The sequence below is a fragment of the Cavia porcellus genome, unplaced genomic scaffold (assembly GCF_034190915.1).
Source record: "Cavia porcellus strain 051 isolate PalLab524CR breed Dunkin Hartley unplaced genomic scaffold, mCavPor4.1 scaffold_9, whole genome shotgun sequence".
In the NCBI taxonomy this organism is placed as follows: Eukaryota; Metazoa; Chordata; class Mammalia; order Rodentia; family Caviidae; genus Cavia; species Cavia porcellus.
Window position 1 is genome coordinate 51,098,472 of NW_026947492.1, and position 15,045 is coordinate 51,113,516.

Sequence of the window (15,045 nt, forward strand, 5' to 3'; positions counted from 1 at the left end):
TTAATTTCTAGGGACAGTTGTGCAGGATGTATCAGTCTTGGCTGGAGGTTATTGTCTTTCAAAGCTTGAATTATTTTGCCCCATGCTCTTCGTGATTTGATGGTTTGTGCTGAGAAGTCTGCTGTAATTCTGATGGGTGTTCCCTTGTAAGTGATCTGTTTCTTGTCTCTGACAGCTTTTAATATTTTGTTCTTATATTGGATTTCTGGAATTTTGATTATTGTATGCCTGGGTGTAGTTCTGTTTGGGTTGTAGGTGGCTGGGGTCCTGTATGCCTTGTACATCTGAGTATCTTTTCCCATATTAGGGAAGTTCTCCTTGATTCTTTCTGTGAATAGCCTTTGCAGTTCATTTGTTTGTATCCCTGCTTCTTCCTTTATGTTCTTAATTCTTAAGTTATAGATCCTCTTATCTTCTAGCCTTTGTATTGTTACTGCTTGTTTCCTTGTAATTTTTAAGAAGTTTTTCCTTTCATGCTCCCACATTACAAATCTGTCCTCCAGTTCACATAATCTATCCTTAGTTTCTTTCAAGCTGTTATGCCAGCTTTCAATAGCGTTTTTAGTTTCCTGGCAATCTCTTTCAACCTGCTTCATGTATTCTATGTTTTCTCTATTTTCTCCATCACACAATTCTCCCCTTTTTTTCTGTTCTCCCATTCCACCATCTGTTTTTTCTTGGGTGGTGCTTAGCATTTCTTTAACTATTCTACTTATATCTTGCTTTACTTCATTAAATTGTCCTCATTCTCCTTTGCATTTACCTTTCCTGGATCAGTGCTCTCAGGATTGGGGACTGAGGACACTTTCTTGTTGCTCCCTCTTCCTATACTTTTTGTTCCTTCCATACAAGCATATATAAGAGGCCCAGTTTCTTTCTTTGTCAGTTATAGTTTGTTTGAATCATGCCAGCTAGGTGTTCCTGCCCACTGCAGTGCACTAGGGAGACACAGACCTGAGCAGCCTATGCTGGGCCCGCCCCTCCAGGTCAGTAAACCTGCTGAAGGCTTCACTGCATTAGGGTGCACTCCCAGGTGCAGGGACCTGGTTTGGGCTAGCCTACTGGGTCATGGTCTGCGGCATCACTCAGGTCAAGCGCTCCCACCAATCCCACTTGAGAGGGGAATATGTGACTGAAGTCACTGCAGTGTCCTGTTCCGGCTAGTCTGCCCGATCTCAGAATGTCCTTTGTTGGAGCCTCCTAGTCTATGGAAGGGTCCCCATTCCTCTCACTCACTGCAGGTCGATGCAGGGCTCCCACTGGCTCTGTTCTCAATTCGGTTGACCGATTCCCACTCTCAGAGCTTTCGCTTCCCTATCCCTGCTGTGCCAATTCAGATGCTGCAGCGGTGGCAGGAAATTCAAGCCATGATTTCCAGAGGCCCGGGTTCCAGCTTTGGCACTGAGACTTTAGCTGTTCCAGTCATAGCACCGGATTGCATTTCCAGTTGACTTCTTTCAGCTTAGTTCATTCCTGGGTCGGCAGGGTATATTTCCTCTCCCCCTGCTTAGGACTCCCCATATTGCACCATTCCTGGAATCTAAGCTGGATATCTCAGAGAGCCTCTGTAGCTGCTATCTATCTGCCATGTTTTCCCAGAAGTCCAAGTCTGATGTTTTTCAATTCTTTATATGTTCTATCTATAATTCTTTGTGCTAAAGAGCAACTGGCTTAATTTTTTTCCTACTCTATGGATTATCTTTTCACCTTGTTGGTGATTTCTTTTGTTGTGCAAAAATTTTTTAATAAGGTGAGATGCAACTTGTTGATTCTTTGTAGTGTTTCCTGTGAGCTCCGCATTTTATTCATGAAGTCTCTGCCTGAATCTATGTCTTCAAGATTTCTACCTATTTTCTACTACACTAGATTTAGTGTTTCTATTTTAATATTTAGATCTTTGATTCATTTTGACTTTAATGCATGGTGATAGACAAAGGTCTAGTTTTAGTCTTCACCATATGGAAAGCCAGTTTTCCAGCACCACTTATTAAAGAGGTTGTCTTTCTTCCAGCGAACATGTTTGGCTCCATTGTCAAAGACAGGATGACTGAGTGTGTCTGGAGTTGCATCTACATGTACTATTCTGTTCCACTGATCCTCAGGTCTTTTTCCCCCAATATCGTGCTGGTTTTATCACAGTGGCTTTGTGGTATAATTTCAGGTCAGGGATTGTGATGCCTCCTGATTTGCCCTTGTTGCCCAGAATTGCTTTTGCTCTTCTAGGTCTCTTCTGGCTTGAAACGAATTTTAAGAATGTTTTCTGTAGTTCTATGAGATATGAAAATGGTATTTTGATCAGGGTTTTATTGAATCTGTATAACAGTTTTGGGAATATAGCCATTTTCACCATGTTGGCTCATTCTACTCATGAGCTGGGGATATCTTTCCATTTTCTGATATCTTCTTTGGTTTCACATTTCATAGTACTTTCTTTTTTAAATTTTATTTAAAGCGAGAATAAACAAGACAAAAAGGGTAAAAATAATACGTAATTTCAAAGAAAAAATAAAGAGAAAGAAATTGCTAGTTGATAATTACATATTGTCTTCTTACAAATAGTTGTTCAAGATATAAAAGTGAAGCACACAAAGTGGACATTCAAACAGTGAGACTGCAAACAGTTCTGTTCAACTATCCAACAAGAACTTAGTAATATGGTTAACAATCCTATACACCTAAACATACATGCAGTTATCCATATATTCATGTATGTTGAGATTAACCAAACCAAAGCAGGCTAAAATCACTCTGAACAAAGAATAATAGTATTGCTGGATTTCACATCATTACACTATGGGATCAGCACTCAGTACTATAATGTCTCTTTTTCTTCAGTAGTTGTTCATTTCATCATGTGTTATAAGATCAGGCCTCATAAACTGTTTATAGGTTCTACGCATGCATGAGTCTCTACATGTATTTCTATCCTTTCTATATTAAAGGGAGAAACAAAACAAAGAGACAAAACAAAAGATACTCCCATAAACATGTAATGAAAAAGTCATATGAAATGGAATAGTATTGTAATTTTCAATATATAGATCTTTTACTTCCTTTGCTAGATTAAGTATTTCATTTTTTAGATGCCGTTGTAAAGGGTGTGATTCCCTAACTCTTTGTGAGTTCATTGCTTGTGTGCAGGAATGCTGTTGATTTTGTATCCAGCTACACTACTGAATCTGGTTTTTAAATTTACAAGTCTTTTGCTGGACTTTTAAAATCTTCTATGTAGAATATCCTGTCATTTGCAATAATGATAATTATCCTTGTTCCTTTTTTTCTCTTTTCTAGTTGCTTTAACTAATGTTTCCAAAACTATATTGAATAAGAGTGATGATAGTGGATATCTTTGTCTTGTTCCTGATTTTAGAGCAAAAGTTTTTCATTTTTGACCATTTAGTAGGATGTCAACTGTTTGTTGGTCGTAGATGGCTTTTATCAGGTTGAGATAAAGATCCTTTATTACAATTTATTACATCCTTTATTACAATCCTTTATTACAATCTGTAGGTGTTTTTTAAACCACGAATGGGAGTTGAACTTTGTCAAATGCTTTTTCTGCATTTATTGGGATGATCACATGATTTTTGTCTTTGATTCTGTTAATATGGTGTATTACATTTATTGATTTGCATGTGTTGAACCATCTCTGCATTCCTTGGATGAATTCTACTTGGTCATGGTGTATAATCATCTTAGTAATTTGCTTCATTCTTTTGCCTGTGTCTTTTTGAGAAATTTTATGTCTATGTTCATTGTGGGAGAGTGGCCTGTAGTTTTCTTTTCTTTTTATTTTTTTGGTTGGATTCTTTTCTAGTTTTGAAATCAGAGTAATATTTGCTTCTAGGAATAACTGGAAGTATTGCTTCCCTTTCAGTTTCTTTAAAGAGTTTCAGCATTAGTAGCATTAGTTCTTTAAATTTCTTATAGAATTCAAAAGTGGATCTGTAAGTACCTTGGCATTTCTTTGTTAGTAGGTTGTTAACTACATTTTCAATTTTATTGTCTGATACTGTGTTACAATTTTTATATTCTTGTGATTTAGTTTTGGTAATTCAATTGTGTCCAGGTAGGATGCAGAAATGAATGAGGTTAAATATTGTAGAAGTAAAGTTAGGGGCATGGGATGATCATCCAAATTTGGGGTAATTAAAGGACACAAGTGGGAAGAATTGGAAGAAAAAGCCTAGGAGTATTGAAGTGAAATAGAAAGGGAAGAGACAATGTTTACTCATATGAAAGTATTATCAAATCAAGCAAGATAATTCAGGAGAGGGAGAGGACAAATAGAGTAAAACAAAAAGAAAGGTTAAGGTTCTAAATCATGAAAGAAAAAAAGAAAAGAAAAAAATCACCAGGAAACAAAAACAACTACGCACTGAAAAACAACCAAACATACTGAAAGAAAAACAAAACAGGACAAAGCAGAGCAGAAAGAAAGAGGAAAAAGTCACTAATCCAGCCTACAAAGAGGAAAACTAATCAGAGAAAATAAAACCTGTGAAATTCCTCTAGTGTCTATTGTTCTAGGGCAGGTCTAAGTTTGGACCCTAGAAATGTGTACTATGACCAACATTGCAGGTGTGTTTGTACTGGGTTTGAGGCTGAACTTCATCTATGAATTTGGGGTTTGAGGTTAGTTTCTGTGGCTGGAGTTCTCACCAGCCATTTAGAAAGGAAAACAAATTAAAAAGAAAGAAAGAAAGAATGGGGGACAGCCCTACCTGCCTGCTTTTATTCTGAGTGTCTTTGTCTCTAGGCACAATGCAGGTTCACCTAACTTACCACCTGCTGTCTCTTACTGTTACTGATGTTTTGGATTGCTAGTCCATCATTTGGGCGCTACCTGGAGGTTTGATGCATCACTGACTTTCCTGTTAGTTTCCTGGCCTTGCCTAGAGAGGGTAGGAGGAATCTTTGGCTTTCAAACTGTGGTCATCACTGGAAACTGCCAACAGAGGGAGAGAAGAGCTGATTTCCAGGAATCTCCCTGTAATACACCTGGGTCCTGCCCATGGAGTGATGCAGGCGCTGATCTATGGGTGTCTTCCAGAGGGACACAAAGGTCCTGCCAGTGGAGGGAGGAATGGAGGAGCAGATTTCAGGGACTCTTCCTTGGTTTATTTGGGTCTCACTGGGAGAGGAAGGAAGGGGCCCATCTCTGGGTCTCTTAGCTGTTCACCTAGGTCTCTACAGTTGAGGAAGGGAAGATCTGATCATTGGGACACTCCCCTCAGTACACCCAGATCCCATTAGTGGAGGAAGGAAGCGGCTTGTCACGGGGACTCTCCTCTTGATTCACCTGTTTCCTGTTAGTGGAGGAAGCCAGGAACTGATCTCGGGGCCTCTGTCCTCGGAGCACCGTGGTCCCATAAGTGGAGGAAGAAAGTGGCTGGTCACGGGGACTCTCGTCTTGATTCACCTGTTTCCTGTTAGTGGAGGAAGCCAGGAACTGATCTCGGGGCCTCTGTCCTCGGAGCACCGTGGTCCCATAAGTGAAGGAAGAAAGTGGCTGGTCACGGGGACTCTTCTCTTGATTCACCTGTTTCCTGTTAGTGGAGGAATCCAGGAGCTGATCGCCGGGCCTCTGTCCTTGGAGCACCGTGGTCCCATAAGTGAAGGAAGAAAGTGGCTGGTCAAGGGGACTCTCCTCTTGATTCACCTGTTTCCTGTTAGTGGAGGAATCCAGGAGCTGATCGCCGGGCCTCTGTCCTCGGAGCACCGTGGTCCCATAAGTGAAGGAAGAAAGTGGCTGGTCACGGGGACTCTTCTCTTGATTCACCTGTTTCCTGTTAGTGGAGGAAGCCAGGAGCTGATCTCGGGGCCTCTGTCCTCGGAGCACCGTGGTCCCATAAGTGGAGGAAGAAAGTGGCTGGTCACGGGGACTCTCCTCTTGATTCACCTGTTTCCTGTTAGTGGAGGAAGCCAGGAACTGATCTCGGGGCCTCTGTCCTTGGAGCACCGTGGTCCCATAAGTGGAGGAAGAAAGTGGCTGGTCACGGGGACTCTCCTCTTGATTCACCTGTTTCCTGTTAGTGGAGGAAGCCAGGAACTGATCTCGGGGCCTCTGTCCTCGGAGCACCGTGGTCCCATAAGTGAAGGAAGAAAGTGGCTGGTCAAGGGGACTCTTCTCTTGATTCACCTGTTTCCTGTTAGTGGAGGAATCCAGGAACTGATCTCGGGGCCTCTGTCCTCGGAGCACCGTGGTCCCATAAGTGGAGGAAGAAAGTGGCTGGTCAAGGGGACTCTTCTCTTGATTCACCTGTTTCCTGTTAGTGGAGGAATCCAGGAACTGATCTCGGGGCCTCTGTCCTTGGAGCACCGTGGTCCCATAAGTGAAGGAAGAAAGTGGTTGGTCAAGGGGACTCTTCTCTTGATTCACCTGTTTCCTGTTAGTGGAGGAATCCAGGAGCTGATCGCCGGGCCTCTGTCCTCGGAGCACCGTGGTCCCATAAGTGAAGGAAGAAAGTGGCTGGTCACGGGGACTCTTCTCTTGATTCACCTGTTTTCTGTTAGTGGAGGAATCCAGGAGCTGATCGCCGGGCCTCTGTCCTTGGAGCACCGGGGTCCCATAAGTGAAGGAAGAAAGTGGCTGGTCACGGGGACTCTTCTCTTGATTCACCTGTTTCCTGTTAGTGGAGGAAGCCAGGAGCTGATCGCCGGGCCTCTGTCCTTGGAGCACCGTGGTCCCATAAGTGAAGGAAGAAAGTGGCTGGTCACGGGGACTCTCCTCTTGATTCACCTGTTTCCTGCTAGTGGAGGAATCCAGGAGCTGATCGCCGGGCCTCTGTCCTTGGAGCACCGGAGTCCCTTTAGTGGATGAAGGAAGTGGCTTTTCACGGGGACTCTCCTCTTGATTCACCTGTTTCCTGCTAGTGGAGGAATCCAGGAGCTGATCGCCGGGCCTCTGTCCTTGGAGCACCGTGGTCCCTTTAGTGGATGAAGGAAGTGGCTTTTCACGGGGACTCTCCTCTTGATTCACCTGTTTCCTGCTAGTGGAGGAATCCAGGAGCTGATCGCCGGGCCTCTGTCCTTGGAGCACCGGGGTCCCTTTAGTGGATGAAGGAAGTGGCTTGTCACGGGGACTCTCCTCTTGATTCACCTGTTTCCTGCTAGTGGAGGAATCCAGGAGCTGATCGCCGGGCCTCTGTCCTTGGAGCACCGGGGTCCCTTTAGTGGGTGAAGGAAGTGGCTTGTCACGGGGACTCTCCTCTTGATTCACCTGTTTCTTGCTAGTGGAGGAAGCCAGGAGCTGATTGCTGGGACTTTTACCTTTGTTCCTCAAGGAGGAAGTAAAGGGCACCTCCCTTTGTTCACCTGGATCCTGCTGAGAAAGGCAGGTAGTAGCCCAATGTGAAGAGTTTTTTTTCCTGGCTGTTCTAGGTTTTGAGTTCTAGAAAATTAAGAAAATACATTATTAACGATAAAGAGTGACACATGTAATGTTATAAAATTGACAAATTCACCAAACATACATAAAATTTCTGAGTATGTGCCTTATAGTTGAACTTTAAAATAAACCAAAAGGATAATATTGAAAGGAGGAATAGATAAATTCAAGTTTCAACACTCCTTTCTTAATAATTAATGAAATAAGTGACCAGAAAATCAGGCAAGATTTTAAAGGTTTGAATGGTGTCATCACTCGGTAGCCCTAACTAAGGAGCCTTTCTTTGCAGAGGATTCTCTTTGGTAGGAATGGGTACTGTGGTGTCAGACTTCTGTCTCTTGGATGGAAGTCTATGTCTCTGGAGCCCACTCTTTGGAATTGACAGTGAGCCGCATGTTGCAGCCTACTTGAGGGCAAGTTTGATGAAGGCTGAGAGTTGTGCTCTTGAGTGTACAGAAGGTCAATAATAGCAGGACCTCTGGGTCAGTAGGAAGAGGTCACATGAAGACAGCAGGCAGTTCACTAATGCTGGAGCTCACACCTTTCTGGTGAGTTTTCATCTGCTAAAGACCCATAGAGTAGCAGATGTGATCCCAACCCTGGAATTTGGGCCTAGGCAGAGAGCTGGAATAGTTGAAATGGTGCTGGCATTCCAGCAAAAATTCTTAGGAAAATATCTCTAGCCAAGATGGAAGGATCATGTTCTCAGAGGCCAGCCTTCTGCATCTTTCCAGTGTCATGAGGTGATCAGGGATAACCTACTATCCATCATTTGGTGACCTCATCATAGTGTTCCCTGCTTTGTAGGACCTCCAGCTGTGGATGTTGGATCAATATAGTATAAGAAACAATGAATGAGATGATTCAGATTGATACTTAAGATAGTTTGTAGGAATATTGCACAGCTCCTTTAGTATGTCACATCCATGTGCCCTGTTTTTCTCTGTCCCATAACTCTCTTTGCTGATGTGGTGAAAAAGGACTAGAAGTGATGTTGGAAGGAGCATGATCAATAATGTACAAACTGGGGCTGATATGTACATTGCTAATGCCAAGTATACTAGCATAGCTGTAGCTCTCTGGCCCAAATGAGCTGTTGTGGATTTTTAATCTTCTATTTTGGGCAGCAAATGTGTATCATCAAAGCAAGTATCATCCACTGGTGATTAATTCAGAGCTTCATTAATAGTATGTTGTAAATATTTGGTCTGTCTCTTTTTCAGTTCTTTTTATCTGTCTCGTCTTTCTTCTACAAAGTGAATAACAATAATAACCATCTGCATGCCCAGTGGTATGATGTAAGGTGCTTTATGTAAAATATTTACTTCAATCCACAAGGAAGGTCTATAAGAACTTATTATATTCATATTATAAATTTGAAGGATCAGAGTCTCATACATGGGAAGTGATATTTTCTTTACTGTTTTTGATTTACTTTCTAAACAGAGGAGTGAAGGGCAGAGACTTTTATTTTTATGTTGAAAAAAATAGTATCTTTACCTTTCTTGTACCTTGTCTGTGTTTGTATAAACAAAATCCAATGATTGCGAGAATCAATAGTAGTATAACAGTTGCCATCACAGCCATGATTAGTGTGTAGAACGAGTATTCTGCGACTGAAATTCAGATGTGTCTCCGATCAGTTTCAGTTAAGAGAGCTATTTCCATATTCACTTTTTGCTCAGTGAATCCCCAATTACCACCTTTAACAATTACAATCTGGGATACTCCCTCTGTCTCTTTTTCCTCTCAAATTATGGTTAACTGGTAAGTGTGTACCTTCTTTCAAATATTATCTTCGCATCCTTGTTCAGCAAATAAATTCATTTCTGAATTGGAAAAATAGTAGTAGAAAAGAGTGTGATGAGATTGAGAGTACTAACAAATCAGTATGTCAGGGAGTTAACTCAGAGTGTAGGCCATAATAAAGTGAGCAGCTTGAGAGAGCGTGGAGAAAAAGTTTGAGATGAGAGAACTGGGGACAGTGGGAAGCTGATTCAAAGTAAAGGGTGAATAGGATGAACATACTGTATTACAATTTAGAGCTCGGTCATATCAAAGCTCTCTCCTCTGAGCTCTCTTTGGCAGCACTGCACACTTTCTTCCTGGCCTGGTATCAGTCATCCTTCTCGTCACTGTTGGCATCAGGCTCTGGCTCTCATACTCATTCCTTGCTAGTTCTGCCACTATCATTAATGATCTTCGTGTCCACATGGGCAAGCTATTGAATACTTCCATCTCTATAACATTCCGAGTAATACACATTTATTGATTTTTTCCCCTTTGTTCCATTTACTGTATTTGGCAGTGGGTTTAGAATGGTTAAAAAATCATGCCTCCTATTTTTCATTAAGCTTATTGTATAATAAATAACACTAACATTAAATAGATAAATGCAGAGAAACTATGTACTTTTATTTGCTTTGAGCTTAGGTTATGGAAACAAAAAGACACTATGAAAGAGAGCAAGCCCTCTAAAGGTGTAATGTTTTAAAATGAGAGGAATAAATAGACATTATTCAGGTAATAATAGATAAAATTATTGAAAAAGTTCAACAGAAATGCAGAAATCAGAAAATAAAGTGGAATGTAGTGGACAGCTATGACAAAATCATTACTGCCTATAAACAGAGAATTCTCATTTGTGTTCAGGCTCATCATATTTTGTTCAGACGAGAACATATTTAGGTACTGGGAAGATTTAGCAAAGAATCTGGTAAGAGGGTACAAATGAAATTAAAGAAGAAATTAGACAGTTTCCACTATTAAATGATAATGCCAATACAATGTATCAGAATCTTATGGGATGCAACAAAAGCAGTCCGACAAGGGAAATTTATAGAAGTGAATCCCCAAATTAAAAATTCAGCATGTTCAAATAATGCCTTAATTTTGAATCACAAACTTGTAGAAAAAGAACAAGACAAGCCCAAAGTTTGTATTGAGAGAGGAAATTATAAAGATCAGAGCAGAAATTAATGCAATGAGACTAAAAAGAAAAACACAAAGAACCAATGAATCAAAGAATTTGTTCTTTGAAAGATTAAGTGAAATTGACAAACCCTATCCAATCTTATTGAAAAAGGAAAGAAAAGACTCAAATTCATGCAATTAGGAATGAAAAGGGTGAAATTATAACAGGTTCTGTGGAAATCCAGAAGATCATCAATAACTACATCAAGAACCTGTATTCTAAAAAGATGGAAAACACAGGAGAAATGAATATATTCCTAGATACATGTGAATTATCAAAATTGAACCAAGAAGACATAAAAATTCTTAAAAAATCAGCCAATGAAGATCTAAGTCAAAATTTCCGAACAAAGAAAAGTCCATGTCCTGATATATTCACTGCTGAACTCTACAAGAAATTTAGAGAAGGCTTGATGACACTATATCTCAAACTCTCTAATGAAATTGAAAGGAAAACAATGCTCCCAAAGTCATTTCGGGAAGCAAGTATTACCCTGATACTAAAACCAGAGAAGGATCCATGCCAATCTCCCTAATGAATATAGATCAAAAATCCTCAAAAAGATACTGGCAAACTGAATGCAGCAAATCATTGAGGAGGTAAAACACCATGAGCAAGTAGAATGATTCATCTGAGGGATGCAGGGATGGTTCAACCTACATGAATCAATAAACATAATATACTATATGAACAGAGCCAAGGACCAAAACCATATGATCATTTCAATAAATGAAGAAAAAGCATTTGATAAAGACCAACACCTATTCATAGTGAAAAAGCCTAGAGAGACTTGGAATAAATGATCTTTATCTCAATATGATATAGGTCATCTATGAGAAATCAACAGTCAGCATTGTACTAAATAGTCATAAACTGAAAACTTTTGCTCTAAAATCAGTAACAAGACTGGGTTGTCCATGATTACCACTCCTATTCAATATAGTTCTGGAAACATCCAGAGCAATTAGACAAGAGGAAGAAACAAAATAAAGATAAGAAAAGAAGGAGTTAGATTATCATTATTTGCAGATGATGTGATACTCTGTCTACATAGATTTAAAAACTCCATTAAAAGACTTCTAAAATTAATAAACAAATTCAATCATGTAGCTGTATAGAAAATCAAGACTCAAATTCAACAGCATTTCTATATACAAATAACAAACTCACTGAGAGAAATTAAGGAAATCACTATCATAATAGTACTTCTCCTCTCCAAAAAGAAAAAAAAAAAAACAAAAAGAAATATTTAGGAATTAATCTAATGAAGGAAATAAAAACCTTTACATTGAAAACTATAGTACTCTGAAAAGGAGGATATCAGAAAGTGGAAAAATATACCTTGTCTTTGAAGAGGAAGAATCAAAATGATTATATACCCAAAAATTGTTACACTGATTTATGACACCCCAAACACAATACCAATAATATATCTCACAGAATTAGAGAAAAAAAATTGTAAAATTCATTTGGAACCAGAAGAAACCTAGAATAGCAAAAACAATCCTTAGAAACAAAGATAAGTCAGAGGGCATTATAATTTCTGATTCAAAATTATATTACAAAGCTACTGAAACAAAAACAGCATGATACTGGAAAACAACCCATGGATGTAAGAATATATGAAACAGATTAGAAAGTCCAGAAATATATCAAAATACACTCAGTCACCTTATCTTTGACAAAGGTTCCAAACACATTCACTGGAAGAAACATAACCCCTTTAATAAAGAAGGTGCTGGAAAAAGTGGCTTTCCACATGCCAAAATTAAAACTAAACCTGTATCTTTCACCATGAACTACACTAAAATTGAAATGGATGAGAAATCTAATTAAAATATAAACACTAAATATGGTGGAAGATAGAATATGTAGAACTCTTGAAAATCTGTGTTGTAATGGTTGATACATTATGTCAACTTGAGAAGTTTAGAAGTTTAACTCAGCAACTCAGCAGGGGACCAGGGTCCTCACTTTCTTAAGCACCCTGAGCCTGTGCAAGAGTGGGTACGGAGATGGTATGAATGTTACACCACCCTAGGGGTGGTAGCTTGCTTACAACATAAGGGAGGAAAAGACGTTTGCTACCCTTCTGTTTATTCTACTCTTGAAGTCTTCTGCCACCCTGCAGTGTTGCTCCTGTGCCATGCCACCCTACCTTGGAGCCAGCTGATTATGGACTAAAACTTCCACAAACTGTGAGCTAAATAAACTTCCTTCCTTAACTTTAGGTGTTGAGTAATTTGTTTCACCAATGAGGGGAGAGTAACGAAGACATAGGTGTATGCAAGGATTTTTATGAACAAAACCCAGATCAGAGAGAAAATATCACAAAGAATAAACAACTTGGGTGTCTACTTATAAAAAGCTTTTGCCAGCAAGAGAAATCAGAAACAGAATAGACAATCCACAGTGTGGGAAAACTTTTAGTCAATTGTTTCTCAGTCAGAGGACTAATATCTAGAATATATGAAGGACTTAAAAAAACCCAGACCTTCCCAAATACAAAGAACCAAGCTGAAACTGACCATCCGAAATGATTAGATTTCTCAATTAAATATATGAAAAAAATGTTCAATGTCACTGGTCTTTTGAGAGATGTAAATTAAAACAATGCTGAGATTCAAATTAAAACAATCAGTAATATGCTGCCAGTGCTGTGGGGATAAAGGAACTCTTCTCCATTGTTGGTGGGAGTGCAGATTAGTGCAACTACTGTGGAAATCAGTGTAAACATTCTTCAAAAAAATTAGGATTAGAGGTCCTATTTGAATCAGCTGTTTCCTTTTTTGGGTATATTCCCCCCCAATTAGAAGTATCATACCACAGCAACATATGCATACCCTTGTTTATAGTAGCACAGTTTATAATAGCTAAATCTTGGAAATAGCCCAAATTTCCATCAATGAATGAATGGATAAAGATTTTTTTTTTAATTTTAAAGATGAAAAAAGAATAAAAACAATGATATAAATTTCAAAGTAAAATAATAGTTTAACTCTGATAAGTATATTGCATATTGTTATATTCAAAGTAGTTGTTCATATTACAAGATATAAGCATAAAAATGATCAGTCTAACAATGAAAGTACAAACTGTTATTTTTGGTGAGCTAACAGAAATTTGTGGTATATTTGTAGTATATTTGTAGTAGATATGTAGTACATACTATATATATATATTTTTTTTTCCCCTTCTTTTCTCTTTTTCTGTATCCCAAGTTGTTCTACTGGAGAAGCTGTGGGGAAAATAAAACGCTTCTCCACTGCTGGTGGGAATGCAGACTTGTTCAACCATTTTGGAAATCCAGGTGGAGATTCCTCAAAAAACTAGCATTAGAGATTCCATTCGACCCACCTCCTCCCCTTCTGAATATTTACCTAGAAGAATTAAAAAATCATAGCACAGCAACTTGTGTACACCCATGTTTATAGCAGCATGATTTGTAATAGCTAAATCCTGGAAACAATCCAAATGTCCATCAACCATGGAATGGATAAAAAGATCTGGTATTCTTATACAATGCAGGATGGTTCAGGTATAAAGATAAAACTGTAGGCTTTTATAGGTAAGTGGATGCAACTTGAGATCATACTCTTAAATGAAATAAAGTAGACCCATGTGTGTAAATATCATATTATCTCCTAAGTGTAAAAAATGAAAGAATAAAGATTCAAAATGAGATCTTATAAGTTGTCAAAGTGAAAGTAAAGGAGAACCAGACTGCTCAAGACAAAAGAGCAACTGTTTTTTAAAAATATCATTGAGTACTACTCTACCACAAAGAAGGATCAATTGGAGACATTTCTATCTAAATGGCTACCCCTTAGGACTATACTCTTGAATGAAATAAATTGGATACACATATTTCAATATCACATTATTTAATAATCATGGGAAGAAGAGTTCAGGGGAGAGGAAGGGACTGGGAAAAAAGAGGAAGCAAGATTTGTCATGTACAAGTACTAATTCCCTGGATGAATGTTATCATTTGTGTATCTAAAATGTACCAGTCAAATAAAAAAATCTGAAAATGAACCTTGAAAAAAGAGATGTAGAAGGAGGAAAGTATGACAGTGGTTTTTAGTGAAAAGGACTCAGTTTCACTGGGGTAGTAAGTAGGATGAGGACCAAAAAATTTAGTGAGGAAAGAAAGGGAAGAAGTGAAAAGAGAGGGAAGTTAGATTCGAGTACCAAGGCTGCTGTTGTTGTAATGGAGGGGACAAATCCAGGAACGAAGCATGTCGAATGGGGAGCCAATCTCCCAAGGTTCCAGGTTAAGTAAAGAGCGGTTTTTCTCTCACCTGCTACGGACAATTGTTCTTCTTTTTTCTGATTCAGGACTTCGTTCCAGATAGAACAGGTCACATTCTCAGAAGGATTTCTGAGTAGCAGTGATGCAGTTACCTGGAACAGGCCTCTCTTGTCCTGGCTGTGAGTCTGAGACACAGAGGGAATTGTTTTTCCCTGAGAGTTTATCCACTGAATCACGGGCTGAGGGAACCAGCCTGCTGACTTGCACTCCAATTGGATTTCTCCGAATTTAGTAACCTCCACATGAAAGTGAGGATCTGAACCTACAACTAAGAATAGAAAGACAAAGATGTGATGCCCAAGCTTTCCAATTCACACATTCTTGTGCTTCCCTTGGTGAGTAGTGTATACAACACTGAGAGTGAGG

The 15,045-nt window shown here is 39.2% G+C and overlaps 1 protein-coding gene across 5 annotated transcripts in view; it reads right to left on the minus strand.

Annotated features, from left to right (window-relative positions):
- Positions 1 to 2,287: 2,287 nt before the first annotated feature.
- Positions 2,288 to 15,045, minus strand: part of LOC101789175 (uncharacterized) — a 32,656-nt gene continuing 19,898 nt past the window's right edge. For all 5 annotated transcript variants that reach the window (XM_063256381.1, XM_063256380.1, XM_063256382.1 and 2 more), the window contains 3 exons: positions 14,669 to 14,947; positions 8,891 to 9,006; positions 2,288 to 7,393 (listed from right to left, as the gene is read on the minus strand). In XM_063256381.1, the coding sequence (XP_063112451.1) occupies positions 5,234 to 7,393; positions 8,891 to 9,006; positions 14,669 to 14,947 (2,555 nt within the window). In that variant the 3' untranslated portion in view covers positions 2,288 to 5,233. The remainder of the gene's footprint in view (positions 7,394 to 8,890; positions 9,007 to 14,668; positions 14,948 to 15,045) is intronic.